Source organism: Protopterus annectens, chromosome 9.part0, assembly GCF_019279795.1.
Source record: "Protopterus annectens isolate FY-2018-M chromosome 9.part0, PAN1.0, whole genome shotgun sequence".
NCBI lineage: Eukaryota > Metazoa > Chordata > Ceratodontiformes > Protopteridae > Protopterus > Protopterus annectens.
This window is the reverse complement of record NC_056743.1, coordinates 173,721,847-173,740,149: the sequence shown is the minus strand read 5'-3', so window position 1 is coordinate 173,740,149 and position 18,303 is coordinate 173,721,847. Positions and strand designations below refer to the sequence as shown.

Here is an 18,303-nt window from a genome sequence, read left to right as displayed (position 1 = left end):
CAGAAATGTGTTTAGAATAGACAGGTCCAGTACTGGTCTTCATGCATTGTCCTTTCTGGGCACCAAGAAGAGTCTTGAGTAAAATCCTAGTCCCTGCTCTTGCTGTGGTACTCGCTGAACGGCCCTCATGTCCATGAGGGCTGAAACTTGTTTTTGAGCCTCTGCCCAATGGTTGTGTGGCAGGTCTGGCATTCCGTTTGTCCTTGGCAGGGTGTGAAAATGGAACCTGTAGCCTTGAGAGACTATATTCAGGACCCATTTGTCCTGGGTGATCATGTGCCAATTTTGTGGAAAAAAGTGCTAGTTTTCCCCCCTAAAGGGGCTGCCAAAAGAAAAGTGCTCGGTGCTGGCAGGGGAAAGTCATTGAGACTGTTTCCTGCATGGCTGTGATTTATCTTCTCCACTTTTGGAGGTAGAAGCACCCCATTGTTTAGACCTGTATGAGCCCTGGGACTGGGATCTGCCTCTGTGTGGCCTGTCTGACACTGGAAAGGACCAATTATTTGCAGGCCAGTTCCTGCTAAACCTGGGAGGTTGTACCTGTAAGAAATCCTTGACTGTTTGCATAGATTTAGCTTTGTCCTCCATTTTCTTCAACACCTCTTCTGCTTTAACACCAAACAAGGTATCATGCTGTAATGGAGCATCTAATAATTTTGCTTTAACATGATCAAGCAGATTCTGTTCTTTTAACCAAGCATGCCTCCTAATGACAGAACCCATAACAGCGGCCCTGCAGGAGGCCTCGAGAATCAAAACCACATTGCAAAGTATGCTTTCCCACTTGTTCAGCTGCATGCAATAAATCCTGCATTTCTTTGTTTTCTGCACATTCAGAATTTGTCAACATTTTCTGTCTTAGTAGTGACATAAGATATTGTTGATATTTAAGCATATGAAATTGACAATTTAAGGCCGTTACAGCCAAAGTAGCAGAAGTAAAAATCTTTTTCCCCCATCTGTCCAGGGCCCTTGAATCCCTATCAGAGGGAATAGGTTTTTTGCAGTGGACGCCTTGACCCCTTTGGGACCCACAGAAATAGTTTCTGGGTCAGCAGCAGGGTTTCTATAAAGAAATGTATGTGAATCAGGAACCCTGTAGTATCTGTCTGGCTTAACAGGAGCTAGTGGTAAAGAGTCAGGAGTGAGACTGGACTCTATAAATACATCATCCACAATGTCTAAAACAGGAGGAATAGCAAGGGGCCTGTGCTGAGGTAGTAAAATAAAATCTCTGAGCCTTTTCTTGGATTTTGAGTAATCTTGGCTTTCCCAATGAAAATGCTCCCACATAGTATGCAGGGTCTCCCCAAAGGAATAATCTTCAGGAGGAGAGGCTGAAGAGATGGATTCTTCAGCATCAGAATCCTCATAAGGAGGAAGAGGGTATCCCTGTTCAGAAGAGGAATCAGAGGAAATGGAAACTTGATCTGAAGATTCATATTCTGTCTCTTGCCTAGGTCTCTTATCAGGAGGGGGATGGGAACCCCTGATCAAAGTAATTAGGTCTTCGGCCATTTTAAGCATCTGTTTTTTAGGCATGGAGGCCTGTCCTGGTGAATGTTGTACTTGTTTCTTTGTCTTTAGAGGTGCTTTAGTCTTTGCCTTTGAAGCTGAAGTTGTTTTTACATATAACTGTGTAGGCCGGAAAACACCCTCAGAAGCCAATGCCTGCTCAGCGGCTCCGGACTCATCTGAGGGAATAGTTTCCGAGGGTCCAATACCTTGAGTATCCAGTGGCCTAGTCAGCTCGACGTGGGAGTCAGAAGCGGCCTGCGGCTCTGAGGTAGCGGGCGTCAGGGGCTGCGAAAGCACCTCACTGAGAACCGGCGACTGGCCTAGCTGAAGCCTCATCGGTTTTGGACCTCGGGGATGCCTGTCCTTTTCTCTGCGCTTTTTATAAATTCTGGTAGTCGGCGGTTCTGATGGCATTATACAATTAAATATTCTGCCAAAATAATGAAATGCAAAATCGTTCCGATGCTTACGTCGTGGTCAGGGCCTAGGCAAAGAATACAGTAAGAATGAAAATCCTTATGAGGTATCTTCCCACATGAAATGCAATTATTAACTTTTTCTGACATTGGTCTGGAGCAAGAAAAAAGTTTCCCCAATGGGGGTATTTAGTTTTAATGAAGACTTCGGATCTGAAATTCACATTGAAAATCTCAGGAGTTTGCAGACCGGCACTTGCCAACTGCTTTTGCTTCGGGCACCGCACAGCAAGAAAGACTGAAGAAAATGTCATCTGCTGCATCTTTTATACCCCTGCCATACTGACGTCAGGGAGGAGGCGACAGCAACCGACGCCGGACCAGGACTTTGGAATTCAGGCCAACTGCGGGTAGCCTGCCAACAGGATAACCCAATTGTAATGACTGCAACAGTGAAACACGATGAACATCACCAATCATTCCATGTTGTCAGCATTACGACAGTTTCTTGTTTCACTGAAGGTATCACCAGCCGTACTAAAAAGATGTTCACTTGGCACACTTGTAGGTGGTGCAGAAAGGTAGAGCTTAGCCGTATGACACAATGTTGGAAATCTGGACATGTTCATTTACCACTAATTCAGTGGGTAGGTGTGTCTCAGAACACAGGGCTCTGTTAGAAAAATTCCTCAGTTCTGTTTCTATGGAGACAGAATTATCACTGTTCAGTTCCCGAACAGGTTGCAACTGATCCCAAGATGACCAAAAGTCTTCTGCTGCTGTCTTTGTCTTTTTTTCTGATGGTTGTTCATCCACTTCAGAAACAACTTCAGATGGCCGATTTGTAGGGTGAATTGACGTTGGCTGACACAGTAACGTTGCAGTAACAATGTCTGTTTTGACTTTTACCTGCTGCACAGGTGTCAAGAAATGCAGCTTGAAGCATGGATCCAAGCCGGCCAAAACTGTGTAAATGCCATTTTCATACAAGTCGGAAAATCTCCTTGTTAAGGATATTTTCAGTTCGCTGACTGTCTTTTTGATTCCATTATCAGCTATGTCTTTCTACAGATACAAGACAGCCTGAACAGCTGGTAGGATCACTGATCTACTTGTTAAGGATGTTATCAGTTCGCTGACTGTCTTTTTGATTCCATTATCAGCTACGTCTTTCTGCAGATACAAGACAGCCTGAACAGCTGGTAGGATCACTGAAAAACAAGAATTGTTGCAGCTTATTTCATGCATTAGTTGTTCAAATGGCCTAAGAAGTGCAACAAGTCTTGCTGCTAAAGCCCACTGGTTTGTCGTCATGGACAGCGCCTTGCTGGATTTGTCGTCACATTCAGCAACGTACACAGACGCAGCTCTCCTTTGCTCCAACAACCAATTCAACATCTGATATGTTGAATTTGGTGACAATGTCCTGATGAAGCTGATGTTTTGGTACACAGAGTTTTTCCTGGATGGAGTGAAGGCACGAGGTAGCGCTTGAAGAGTGTCGAAAATGTCCCACAATCCTCTGTGACAATCATCATGTCAACAACATATGATTGTGTCAGAATTGCATCATTCAGACCCAGCTGCAGAGTGTGGGCAAAACTGACATGGGGCAAATCTGCATCCCGTAACACTTTGACCATGTTGGTATCTCCATCACGCAAGACCAAGTGGACATGTTCTTTGTCAATATTCCAGCGATTCATTATGTCAAGTAGAGCATCAGCTAGTCGAGACCCAGTGTGCTGACCATCAAATATTTGACAATGAAGGACAGCAGATCTGCGTGTAAATGTGTCATCAATCCAATGTGCAGTTAAGCTCATGAAAGATTCTGTTGTTGTCTGTGCTGTCCATGCGTCTGTGGTTAGACAGAGAAATCGTGCTTCACTGACAGCAGTCTGGACATAGCCCCACACTGTTGTACATCTCTGGCATGATTTTTTCAGTGAAGTATTTGCGGCTTGGTAGCATGTATCTAGGCTCAAGTACACAAATCAATTCTTTAAAGCCTCTATCATCAACAATTGAGTATGGCTGGATGTCAATGGCAATCATTTTTGTGATGGCACGATGTATTTTGTTTGTCCCAGGACTATGAATGGACCACGTTTTTTTGCCAGTCATGTCACTCCGTGTTTGCTGAACCTTGCCAGTCTGCTGAGTGTCAGACGTCCCACTTGCTGTTGCTGCTTTCTTCTTGTTAACTACTTCTTTGTATTCCTCAGGATGCTTACAGGACAAATGGTTATTTAGTGGAGATGTTGTAAATGACTTTGCTGATCCACCTCTGCGAGAGAAGAGTGCTTTGCACAACTGGCACACTGCTTTTGTTTAGTCATCCCATATCTTGAAATAATTCCAAATTGGACTTCGCTTATCCATCAGTGGACTACCCAAATGTAAACTTCACTTAAGTTACAGCTATAATATGATCACACAAAAATAAGCTACAAAGTAAGTGTCAGTAATATGCTGATGACTGTCCTGTACGTCAATAAGCTCACTGGCGCAACCACGGCCTAGCATGCACAGGCATAAAAGATCCAACATGATGCCAGCCACCTCCCTTCAATACATTCCACCACAGCTTTTTTTTTTTTTTTTTTTTTTTTTTACACAGCATCCCACTGATTACGGCCCACCAGTTGACACGGACCATGCTGCCTCTACAGCTACAGACAGGTTGCACCAGTGAGCTTACTCACGTATAGGGCTGTATATATGGAGACACGAGGACACATGACCACTATTCGTATTCGGTCTGAGCGCCACTATTTGGCTGAAAACGAATAGACTATTTGGCCGGCTACTCGGAACCGAAGCGAATATTCGGTACAGCCCTAGTCAAAAGCTTTAGCTAGTTCAAGGTATGCAGTGTGTACTGTTTTTAATTTCATCCACTGCTTTTAGTGACGTTTTCAAAAAAAAAATCCACTAGGTTGAACAAGCATGGCCTGCGCTTGATGAATCTAAATGGAGATGGGTCCACTGTCGGGAGGTTTCCTATGTCCTGACTAATTCCAGAAATCTTTCCATGGCTTTGCATGCAAGGCTTGTCAGACTTATGGGTCTATAATAGGGCCCTCCCTTATGCAAGTGAAAGACTGTAGCTCTTCTCCATTCACTTGGTACAAAACCTGTATGGATTCTGAGAGAGAACTGTGTTAGGGGTGTTGCTAAATTAAGCTTCATGCTAATTAAGATGCAGTCAGGACCCATTGATGTAGTGCTTTTAGTTTTTGATAGCACTTTTAGGACATGGTCTTGTGTGACAGGTGTAGGTGAACCAGTTTCAGGTATACCTTGAGGGTCAGGGGGGAGATGGTTGTAACCACTGTTACTCCTCCTTACAAAACCGTACTTCATGTACATGTCAAAACTGGTGTTTAATGTGGAGCTTTTTACCGTAGCCCTCAGCTGAAAAAGGGTTTATCCCAGTCAGACTTTCCCAGTAAACGAAGAAAAATAAATAACTCCTGGCAATTGATGGCTTCATGGTGCACATGGACAAAGACATACTGTGACCCACACTATTAAAGAATGACTAGCAAACCCGTGCCTTGCAGAAACTGATTAGTGAGGGTGGGGCAAAGTGTCTGACACCACTTTGTCCATCAGAAAGGAAGTCAGGTCTGCTACAGTGACAGCACCTACTGGGCCAGGGATTGTGCATTTTAATCTGTCAGACCAGCAGTACCTGTGCAACAGCCTTCATGGACATATATACCAACATGCACCTTTGAGAGAGAGAGAGAGAGAGAGAGAGAGAGAGAGAGAGAGAGAGACAGTAGGCAAGCACATCAGCTGACTGGGTGGGTGGGGGGGGGGTTATACCAAGAAAATGGAAGAACCCTTCATGATCATTTGAACAAGGGCCACATTGCAAATAGATATAGCACTGGTGATGTGGCTCAAACAGGCATAAAATGGTAGTAGACAGAGGCTGCAGGCATGCGGGAGGAGGAAAGAAAAACAAGTCACAAAATTCAGACAGCTCATTTTGCAACCCATACATCAGCAGATATATTTACACTGTACAAAATGATCTGTTGCAAATGCATCACTACTCTTCAAAGTTGCAAACCTACATGAAAGTCTGCTGCAATGCCAGTCTGTGTATTTAGTTACATGCTTCCAAACCATACAAAAGTCATAGCTAAAATGAGTGTCTAATCTGCAGTTTCATGGATAGTAACATTAATTTCAAATTCTAAAAACTTTTTTTTTTAAACTCGAGTAGCTGTAAGTGCCACATTTTTACTGTCGCCTAAAACCACAACTGACTCAATTTCCTAGACCATGTTTCTGCAAAAGAATTTAGACCATGAGATGAGTACAGCCCTACATTACAGCTGACACAGCTGTTGTGTAAAACCACTAAACGGTTTTGAATGTTTCTAAGCCATGCAGGCATAACCACACTAATCAATGCTTGGCAAACACACTTATCCACACAACTTCAAGCAAAATGAATGTTTCCAGTTCTCATATAGATTTTAACACTGCACTTCAGAGAACCTAAAGTCAGCAGTGCTCATACTACCAGTAACAGTAACTTAAAAATAAGACTGGATTCAGGCACAGCTGATGGATTTTGGTCATCCAAGATTTAAAAATGAAAAACGTTGTGGCAGAAAATAATTTGCAGTGCTTCAGAGTACCATTTTACTTAACCACTTTAAGCAATTAGATTCAAAATCAAGTGAAAGGGGCAGATCATCGCCTAGTTCATAACTAACGAAGGCTGGAAGATGCAACTGCTTTCTGCTAACAACTCCAGAGCACAAAAGCATTTAGTACAATGGCTCAGGCAACAGAAAGTACAAAGGGGTGTTGCCAAGCTTAGGGAGACTACAACAATGAAAATAACCACAGATCCTGTAGAGGTATTAGAAATACTTCCGAAATTTTATGAAAATCTGTATAAAGCAGAGAAACAGTAGAAGAGTTGTTTAGCTGGCTATGATGGATTCTACAACCATCTGGATATATAAAGCTGATACAAGTATACTTTTCTGCACTTGTTCCGTTTCAGTGACAGTTAACAAAACTGTACTGCATTTACTTCTTTGCTTCATTGAATGTTGGTTGAATTTTGGTGGTCTCTGTCTGCAGTTTGTTTTTCCAACACTTCCACCCATGTGTTGTTGTATTCTTAAAATTGGTGGCTTTGGAATTGCCTGCCCCTGCTGTAAATTTGTTTCTGGACACTCTAACCCAGTCCCATCTCATTAGCTCTGTCTACTGTGTACAGAGACGACATTTGGGGAGGCCAAGCCCTTTAGTTTCATATCCTGATATATCTTCTGTTTCCTCCCTCTCTACTGTACACTTTATTCAGTTGTTTGTACTGTAACTGTGTTCTTCCTACTGTATTACCTTATTTTGTTTTGATGTGAGCGCTTAAGTGTTTGACTGCTTTTATTCTACTGCATTTATTACTGTTTGTTAGTAGACTGATTCAATTTATCTGCTATTCTAAGCATCGTAGTTTTGGTTTTAACACTTGTGCTTCAGGCCAGTTATTTTACATTTAAGGTTTTTGTGGTCTACACTCTTGTGGACAAACCCTTATCAAAAACCTCTCTCCATAAGTTTGTCCAATTATTCAGAACACTATGTCTGGACAATTCCCATCAGTTTCTCCTTCCAGCCTGGCCGACACAGGCATACTGAGACAGTGTAGCAACAGCCTTATGGCCACTGACCGCTCTCTTCTCGTAACGCACAGTTCTTCTTACTTGCGGGAAATGCATCTACATCAGTAACCTGGAATCCATGCTCTCTAATGCCACAGTCAGTACTCCTGACAAAGAGGAGATTGCCAGCACAAACACCACAGCACCCACATCACATAGCTAAGCACAACACACACCTGCCTTTGCAGAAGTCCTCAATAAAAACTTATCGAAACAGCAGAGACCTCCAAAACACACTCCTAAACATTCCACACACAAACACATCACACACAGAAGACAATACACCAGTGCCTCACAAACACAGCCCATAAGGCATAACAAACTAAGGCAGCCCATAAGGTATAACAAACAAAACGTACTAGTCACTGGCAACTCAGTTGTGAGACACACCAATGTCCCCCATACCAGGCCCGACAATGTGAAGGTCAGATGTCAGTCGGGTGCCAGAATCCGCCACATCACGCACACACTTAAGTCTCTCCACAACAGGTACAAGTATGACTATGTCACTGTCCATGTTGGTGTGAATGACTTGAGACATACCTGTCTGGACTATATGCAGAGAGGAGAAATGATTGAGCTTTCACAGTATGTGCCCCAGGCAGGTATGACCCTAGCCCAATGCACCATCCTACCTTCACCAAGAATGCCACCACAATACAAACAAAAAATAACTGACTTCAACAACTAGCTTAGTTTCTGGTGTCTTTACATGGGGATCCAGTATCGGTCCGCCTGGGAAGACATTGTTGATAGACCTCAATTATTTTCCAGAGATGGCCTCCACCTGAGAACCCTGGGATTCCAGATCCTGGCCAAGGCTCTTGCCTCCATCATTGTGCCTTTTTTAGGCTGTCTCAAAGATAACTCTTCCAACATAAAAGATCTGTCAAAAAGTAAATTGAAGGTCATGCTGCTTAACGCTAGGAACCTTAACATGAAAAGGCACTCACTGGAGGTTCTCCTTGCAATGGAAGATGGCGACGTCTGTGCAGTCACGGAAACTTGGTTCAGGGGTGCAGACAGCACACCTGCTTTACCAAGCTATACCCAATTCCAAACATTGACCCCAAAATGAGGTTGGGAAGACTAAAGGTGGTGGAGTCTCTATCTTCATTAAACAAAAGCACACCTCCAGACTGGTTTGCCAGCATGACACACTGGAATTACTCCAGGTGCAACTGACAGTTGGCAAAACACCCATCCAAGTTATACCCAGCTATACACCCCCCTTCCATGACTCAGGATACACACTTCTACCTGGACCTACTTGACTCCATCAAGGTAACCTCTAACACTCTGAGCCTTGCTGACTTCAACTACCCCATCATAGACTGGGTGAACCGTTTCCTGTACTAATACACTCAACCCAACAATTCCTTGACTTCATCAATTCTAACGTACTAGACCAGCTCGTCTCATCCCCCACAAGGGGAGATAACATTCTGGACTTGGTTCTCACCAACATGGGAAACCGCTGCATCACTCCCATAGTATGTTCTTCCCTGGTGAGATCAGATCATTGGTCTGTCATATTCAAAGTTTCTATCCCACCCAAACTCCAGCCGTAACCAGGTTAAAAAAACTTCTCAAAAGCTGACTACAACCTCCTAAGGGAGGGTATCAGTAGCTTCACACCACCACCCCCCTCAGAGGATGCAGACAACTATGGTGAACAGTATACCAGTTAAGTACACAAGTACCTGTACAACTGCATGGACTCTGCCATACCCAACAGAACTAAAATCTGCTCCTTAAGGAAACACAGACCTGTCTGGTGGACATCCTGTGTCAGCAGGCTTTAACAAAAGGAAGAAACTGTTGTCCAAAGATAAAAAGGAACAAATTCCCAACTGGAAAAATTCCCTCCTTAGCCTGAGAAAGCAAATTAGATCACTAGTGAAAACCTCCAAAGTCAATTATGAATTGAAACTAGACAACAAAACAAAGGGAAACCACAAAGCCTTCCTTCAGTTACGGCAGGAACCTCCATGGCAAAGCCCAAATTTGTACAGAATTAGTACTTAATGGTACCACTTGCACTGATCCTGTTGACTTTGCACTGAACCTATCTGCTACCAGGCTAGCCAACTTTATCCCCCATTCTCTCCAAAGGCCCATTCGATATCCCAGACACTTGTCCCGCACCTCACATCTCCATAGATCAAGTGTTAAAAAGGCCCTATTCCAAGGCAAAGAACACAGCTTCCATAGGACCTGATAGTATCCCAGGCTGTATTCTGCACCACATCCAGCAAGAACTAGCTTCACCATTGAGCACCCTTATTCAACCACAGCCTAAATATAGGCTTCAATGCAGTGGAGTGGAGAACTGCCACTGTCATTCCCTCACACAAAGGTGGTGCCACTACTGACCCTGGAAACTATCGCCCCATTAGTTTGACAAGTCTGCTCTGTAAAGCCATGGAGCATATTATTATGGAACTCAAACAAGGACATGGGCAATCTCCAAGCACTTGACCCCATCCAGTTCGGATTTGTCAAGGGCAGACCTTGCCTGCTGAACCTGGTTGATTTTGAGACCGTCTCCAAGGCCCTGGATGAGGGAAAGTCAGTACCATACAGCTTACCTTGAGTTGGCCAAGGCCATTAACACAATTTCCCACTTGGGTATTATTGAAAAGCTAACACAACTGGGCGTAAATCCCCATCTCATCAGGTGGGTGGCCAACTGGCTCACCGATAGGATCCACAAGGTCAAAACAGGTACCTCCACCTCCAACAGCAGACCTGTCACTAGTGGTGTTCCCCAGGGAGCTGTCCTGGGACCCCTACTGTTGGGCATCTACTTCTCAGAGGTCCAGGTAAAGACAAAAGGCCTGCGGCTGACTAAGTAGGTGGACGACTGGAAATTCGATGCAGTCACCGACTCCCCAAATGATGTTGACATATTGCAACAGGGTCTCACAGCAACAGATGACTGGTACCAAAGTCATGGCCTTAAATTAAATGCAAAAAAAAAATCTATTAACATACCATTTGTTAAACACACAGCCCCTACTGATTACCACATCAACAGAAGCCCCCTAAGCACACAACTTGTGGCGAGAGACCTGGGTACTCAGGTTGACAACAGTCTCACATTCGACCATCATGTAGCAGAAGTGGTCAGAAAAGCTTTTTACTTGGTTCACCCCATAAGTAAAGGGACGGCATACAAAAAAAAGGAGGTTATTACCTCTCTGTACTCCTCCCTCATTAGGCCAATAGCTGAATACAACACCCTGTTTGGTATGTATCTCTCCAAATACTTGCACCAACTGGAAAGGCCGCAGAAAAAACTCACAAAGAGAAACCATGGTCTCCAACACCTGTCCTGTGCAGACAGGCTCAAATCACTATCACTCTAATCGATATCGTATAGATTGCTCAGAGGTGATCTGCATCTCACCTACAAGGCAATATTGGACCCTGCCCTACTAGAGATGCTTCATATCCGCAAATCTAACTCTCCACCCGTTACCCACTCGAAAGGCCTAAATCTACTATGAGACATCATAAAAACCTGCGGGAGAGACAGGTTTATCTCCCAAAGCCTGCCCAGTCTCTGGAATAGACTTTACATATATGTCAAAGTACCTCGCTGACCCCTTTCAAGTGCAACCTTGAGGAGTGGATTGGAAACCACAAATCTGTCCCAGAGTTCCACCTGTGTCCTTCATTGACAGGGGTGACAGGTGCTGACTGAGGTTTCTTTTTTGGGGATAAACTCTTGGCTAAGCTTGTAAGGGCCCCAGGGCCATTAGCCTAGTAACCTCCTATGACCCCATGTGGAAATCAATAAAAAGTACAAATGGAAAAATTTGTCAAGGTTAAAGGGAGAAGATATAAATGGTTATGTATACCCAGTCTCCATGCATACATGGTATTCCCATGGAATTTTGGAAGCTAGGAGGAAAGAAAAGTGATAAAGATATGGAAGGGTTTTGTTTAACAGTATTTTAAAAGGAGGAGCACCAAAATCCTGGAAGGAAGCTGTGGTGCCTGAAATAAATAAAGGCAGTAAAGACCCATCACATCCAGATCCAATCATTTTGATTCTAAACAATTATTACAAATTTTGTCTATAACGGCTAAAAGAATGGCAAAGGTGATGCCAAAATTAATAGATCTGGATCAATGTTTTGTGTAGGGGAAGCAAATATTTGTTATTAACAACAAAACGATGAACCAGAAGGAAGCAGAATGTAAGAAAATACCACAGCTGTTCATGGGTCTTGACACAGAGAAAGCATTCAATAAAGTAAATTGAGATTTCACAAGAAGGGCAATGGAAGCATTTGCATTCCCTGATAAAATAATAAGGTTAACTAGGAGGATATATGAGGGATCGGTGGTGAATATTAAAGTAGGTGGGTTCCTCTCTGATAACGTCTGTTTGAGTGGAGGTTCATAGGTTGGTACTAGGCTATCGGCCCTAGGGCCTATACAAGCCTAGCCATTACAATTCCCTGGATATTTCTTCCCACAATATTCACTTCTCTGGACCCCAGTCTAGCAGGGCGACTGACATGATCCCAGGGGTGAATTTCCTATCTCCCATCCAATCATCAAGGTTCCTTTTGAAGAGGGCCAATGAGGCGCTCTGCTTGACATGTATGGGCAGTCTATTCCAGAGTAAGGGGAGTCTCTGGGTCAGGAACCTATCCCCCTCCAGCATGTTTTGTTCATTGTAATGACAAGGTTTAGATCCCTGGAGCGTGTGGCTCTGAGGGATTGGGATTTCTTAGCTCAAGGTTTGACATGGCCTTGTATGTTAAGCAGAGATCGCCTCTGAGTAGACGATATGCCACAGAGTATAGCTGGAGTTTTTTTTTTCAGACTGTCAGCATATATCATCTGCTTTAGGCCCGTGATTCTTTGAGTGAGGTACTTCTGTGGCCTTTCCAGCTGTTGCACATGTCTTGTGAGATGCATACCAAATGGGGCATTATACTCTATAATGGGTCTAATGAGGGATGAGTACAGTGGGACAATGACCTCTTTTTTTCTGGATGAAAAGCCCTTGGTGATGAGGAGTGCCACATAGGATTTCCTGATGGTTATGGCGATGTGGTTATCGAAAGTGAGACCACTGTCCACCTGTGTCCCTAAGTCGCTCATCACACTTTCGATGTTTAGTGTACTGCCACTTATGTGGTAATTCATGGGTACATGTTTTTTTCCAAAGGGGATAACTATACATTTCTTGGCATTAAGCTTGAGCCCATGGCTCTGGCACCAGACATCTGTTTCTGTAAGGCCCTTTTGTAGAATATCCACATAATTTGGGGATTCAATAATGGCTCCCAGTTTGCATTCATCTGCGAACTTTGTTAGCCAGAGTCCTTTAGTGTTGGCCTGTACTTCAGAGAAGTAGATGCCAAACAGAGTGGTCCCAGGACTGAACCCTGAGGTACTCCACTTGTCTGGAGCTGGATTTGGAGTCGGCTACTTTTACAGTGTGGGTTCTGTGAGTAAGCCAGTTGGCAACTCATCGAGTGACGTAGGGATTTCTGCCCAGCTTAGTAAGTTTATCTAGGATTCCAGAGTGGGGGGGGGTGGTGTTGAAGGCCTTGGTGAGGTCCAGATAGGCTGTGTGGACCGCCGTACCCTCAACCACAGCTCTGGAGACTGCTCTGGAGACTGATTCGAAGAAGTCAATCAGATTCAGGAGACAAGATCAGCCCTTCACAAACCCAAACTGGGTGGGGTCCAGTGTTTGAAGGATGCCAATGTTTCTGTTTATAAGTTCCATTGCCCTTGTAGATCAGGCTTGTCAGACTGATGGGATGGTAGTTCCCAGGATACAAGGCGGATCCCCCCTTGTGGAGTGGGATAACTGTAGCTGTGCGCCACTCAGTGGGCACAAAAGCCTGAGGTGAGACTGTGATTAAACATGACACTTAGGTGAGGTGCCAGTTCATTTTGTAGCTCATGTAGTACACAGCCTGGGATGTCATCTGGTCCCATGGATGCTGTATTCTTAGCTTTGGAGAGTGCGGTTTCTACCTGCATGGCCGTGATTACCAGAATTTGGCAATCTTTTTGTATTGAGATAGGCCCTTTAGGGGGAGAGAGGAGGGTGAAGTTGGCACTAAAGCGATCTGCCAGGATATTGGCAATATCCTTGGGATCAGTATATTTAGTGCCATTCTGCTGTAGCTCAGAGAAGATCGGAGTATTGCCATTTAGATTCTTGACATAACTATAGAATGCCTTGTAGTTGTCTTTGGAATCTTTAGCAATTTTATTTTCGTAACTAGCTTTTGAGGATTTTATGAGGGATCTCAGCTTCTTACTGAGGCTGGTGAGGGAGTTTTTTGCATCCTGGGATTTTCCTCTTTTCTGCAACAGTTTCTTCCTTCTGTCATATAGTTTGTTTATAGCAAGGGACCAGCAGATTGGCTTCCTTTTTTTGGAGAAGAGCATCTTGGTTCTATTTGAGATGGCATGATTCATGCACGAGTGGATGTGCTCGTACAGTGCCTTAGTGTAGGATTCTGCAGTCGAACTTTCAGATCCCGTCTGCATGGGTATCGTGAAGTTTGTCACTTCTGACTTCAGTAGCATGAAGTTGGCTTTGGAGAAGTTTTTTAAGGAGGTTTCCTTAATGGGGAGTGGGGGTGGGGTGTGGATGTCAAGGGTGATTTGCTTATGGTCAGACCTGACCAATGAGGGGGTGACCACTTGTGTGGAGCATCTATCTCCCATGCTGGTAATGACCAGGTCTAGGATACTGGAGCCCCTGGTGGGGCAGTGGATTAGTTGAGCCAGGGCTTTGGAATTTATGAATTCCAAGAACCGCTGGGAAAAGGAGTTGGTACCAGAGTAGTTTTCCCAGTTAATGGCAGGGTAGTTGAAATCACACAGTATTATGGTGTTTGGTTGTATCTTAATATTTTCCAGTATGTTTAGAAAGGTGGAGTGAGAATCTTAGGGCATGGTGGGGGATCTGTAGCAAGCTACAATTTGGATTGCAGTCTTACTTAGTATTAGTTGCACCTGGAGAATTTCAGATGCATTGTGCTGGGCAACTAGCCTGGAGGTGTGAATATCCTTGGTGAATATGGACACTCCTCCAACCTTTAGTGTTTCGGTCTTGATTTTGTGGCCGAAAAGTGTGGTAAGAGTAGTAGCCTGGTCTTGCAGGGGTGCTCTCTGGAGCCTTGAACCAGGTCTCTGACTACACAGATATCGATGTTCTCCATTTTTAGGAGTGCCTCGAGAGAGTACATTTTGAGGTTTAGACTTCTAGCATGGAGTAGCATTACCTTCAGATTTTGCATGCTTGTATTTGTTACGGTGGTGTTTTTATCCTTTGAACCTTGCCTAAAAAAGGCACTATAGGGGTGGCAAGAGCTTTAGCCACTAACCTGAATCCCAGGTGTGACAGGTGCAGACCATCTCTGACAAAGCATCGTGGCTTGTCGATCATGTCTTCCCAGGCAGACGGATACTGGATCCCCTTTGAATGACACCAGAAGCTTAGCCAGTTGTTGAAGTCAATCATTTTGTCCTTATACTGTGGTATCATTCTGGGCGAAGGCAGGATGCTACTCAGGGCTAGGGTCATACCTGCCTGGGCCACATGATCCAAGAGCTCTCCCATATCTCTTTTCATGTAGTCCAGGGAGGTACGTCTCAAGTCATTCACTCCAGCATGGACAATGACAGAGTCATATTTGCACTTGTTGTGGAGTGACTTGAGTGCATGCATTATGTGGCGGATCCTGGCACCCGACAGGCAGCTGAATTTTTTCCTTGTTCAGACTGGTGAGTGGGACATCAGTGTGCCTGACTATAGAGTCACCTATGACTAAAGTCTTGGGTACATTGTCTTGCCTTAGGGGCTGTTGTTGGGTGGCACACTGGTGTTGTGAGCTGTGTGTCACTTTGGTTGTGACTGGTGTTTGTTTGCGTTTCAGCTTCGGAGGTCCTTGTTGCTTGGGCAGGTTAATGTTAAGGGCCTCCGCATATGTGGGTTTAGTGTTGCTATGTGTGGGTGAGGAATCAGGCAGGGTGGTCTTCTTTCCCCTTTATTTGCATTATATTTAGAATCACTGGCAAAGAAAATAAGGGACTCTGAAATTCAAGGATATAACTGTTATGGTAAAACGACAAGTTGGCTTTATTTGCAGATTATATTTTGTACCCGATAAAACCAGAAAATGACATTTCAGTGTTCTGGAACACTGAGACAGTTTCAAGTATTTTCAGGGTACAAAATTAATGAAGATAGAACAAAGACAACAGCTATAAAACTATGTACTCGCACACAAATTGTTCAGCAATACTCATGACATAATGAAGTACTTTGAGGAGTACATATCAAAGGATTCCGTTATAGCAATTAAGTGTATGTGGGAACAGACTAAGCAAAAGATAATACAAAAACTGATAAAATGAAAGCTCTGTTTTATCGATATGAACAGCAAGACATACACAATGAAAATGGTTTTAGTTTCTTTGTTTTATACAAAGGTCATGCATATTTTTTTTCAACCAGAGGAGAGGTTGCACATATTAATTAATACACAGATGAAGGATTTTCTTGGAGAGGAAAAGGGCAAGAGTCAAGTGGGATAAGCTGATCCTTCCAAATGAACAAGGTGGTTTGGAATTGACTGATTTGACCAGTATTTCAGAGCTACATAGTTAAGGTTCCTATACATAGCAAAATCAGACAGCTATAATTCAAGGTGGAAAGGGATGATGATGAAACAGGGGCAAGCTCAAGAAATAAGGAGAGACTGGGACTCTGAATGCAGATCCTTAAGGAGAATAACAATTACATTCGTAAAGCAGAAGAAAGTATTCTAAGAATTAAGCCAACATGGGAATAGAGAAAAGAAATTCTGCGGATAAGAATGACTGCAATTAGGGGTACAGAGAACAGGCAAGCTGGGGCTAGAAAATTTACTGGAGAACAATGGCAAAAGGAACCAAGGTACTGGGAGCAAGCAAAGGGAATGATAATAGAACACAAAGAAGCCAAGTACTCATTTGACCTGCAGGCTAGAGATTGATATCAATCCTCTATAGGCAAGGCAGAGCATAGGCAAACAGAAAGAAATAGAGGGATGCTAAGTGAAAGACCAGCACTGATACATTTTTAGTAGAAACTAGAGCACAAGCTGCTGTTAAAAAACAGAATTATTACGGCATATAAAATACTGCATGATAACTGTTGGAAATACAGGAAGTAAGAAAGGACTGCAAGGAGAGATTGAATAAGCAATTCACAGAGAGACAATGAGAGGATATATGTATGGCTCCCAAATATAAACAAAGTTTAGGAGATTTAGGATGTTTGCATAGGTATTTTTATACTCCACATAATTTTTCCTCAGGTAGATTGTAAAAGTAAGAAGTATGATGGGGGAGAAAGAGGTAATTGGGAATAATACTTTCTATGAGCTTAATGAGCTGCAGACTTCAAAAATTCCATGCAAACCTCTCAGTCAGAAATAATGGGTGAGTAAATTAGTATAAGGACACAATTCTTTTGAGCCATGATACAGATTCAAAATTGCCTAGACACAGTAAGGCCGTGCAGAGTTCAATTATGGTGGCTGTCAAAAGGGCAATTACTTAAAACAGAAATCCAAGTCTGAACCAACCATAGTAAAAACAGTGAATATAATAGAGATAAAAGAACTGGAAAGAGGAAAGTAGGAGCAAATTGCACAAAAAAATGGGAATTGTGGGAACAAAAAATGGATAATAATGTTTTGGAGTAATGAGGTTTAAGGGAAAATGCGAACTGAATGAGCTTTGTAATGGTTGATTGACTGTATAGAAGATAAGTGATGTATAATGACTGCAACTGAAAATGTCATAATGGTTTGTTTTCATTTATATACATATATGTAATTATTGAATGATCACTTATGACATAAACAAAGATATTTCTTGTTCAAAAAAATTAAGAGCTGTAGGATACCCTAAGATATGAAGCATTAGTTCCTTTCATGAAAGTATATGGTAACAGAAAACCAAAAGCCTGAACACAAATTAACAAAAATACTGCAGAAAATACCATAAAGAAGACTATACCATATGACCCTGTAGCCATCCAACTAATAGTTCAGCTGTTGAGTCTGGGATCTGGCAACGAAGTCCTTCTTTTTCTTCTGTTTCCATCAGTTCAAGCAGTCCACGGAGATCCTCCACTAGATGCAGAACTCGTAAGCTTCCCATGAATGGAGAAGTTGGAGACTGGCAATCATAGATACCATTGGAATACTCTAAAGCTTTGGAACCTAAACACAGTAAAGAAAACATACTACATTAAACATGATGCTCTTCTACACAAAAAAAGAAGTTATGTCTTACCATAACGTTCCCTCTATGTTGCTGATCTTTATCCATTCATCACTAATGGATTGTCGGGTTCCATCCTCTGAACCGAGCCAGCCTTATACCAAGCTCACGCCAGCCAAAAACTCAACTAAGCTTTTACCCATAGTACCCTTTTCCCTGTTACCTCAGATTGAGTTTGCCCATTATTAGTAAAGCAGAGACAGTTTCTGTGCAAGTACCCTATTTTAGGACTTGGACCCAAAGTATCCCCCAGGAGCCTTAGGAGGGGGAAGGAGGGTGGGACGTGATGGATGGATGGATGAAGATCAACAGCACAGATGGAACGTTATGGTAAGACATAA

At 43.2% G+C, this 18,303-nt stretch overlaps 1 protein-coding gene across 1 annotated transcript in view; it reads right to left on the bottom strand.

Annotated features, from left to right (window-relative positions):
- PPFIBP1 (PPFIA binding protein 1) overlaps positions 1–18,303 on the bottom strand; it is a 2,404,664-nt gene that overhangs the window by 2,144,445 nt on the left and 241,916 nt on the right. The window contains exon 3 of the mRNA XM_044082713.1: positions 17,696–17,901. Coding sequence (XP_043938648.1) covers positions 17,696–17,901 — 206 coding nt within the window. The remainder of the gene's footprint in view (positions 1–17,695; positions 17,902–18,303) is intronic.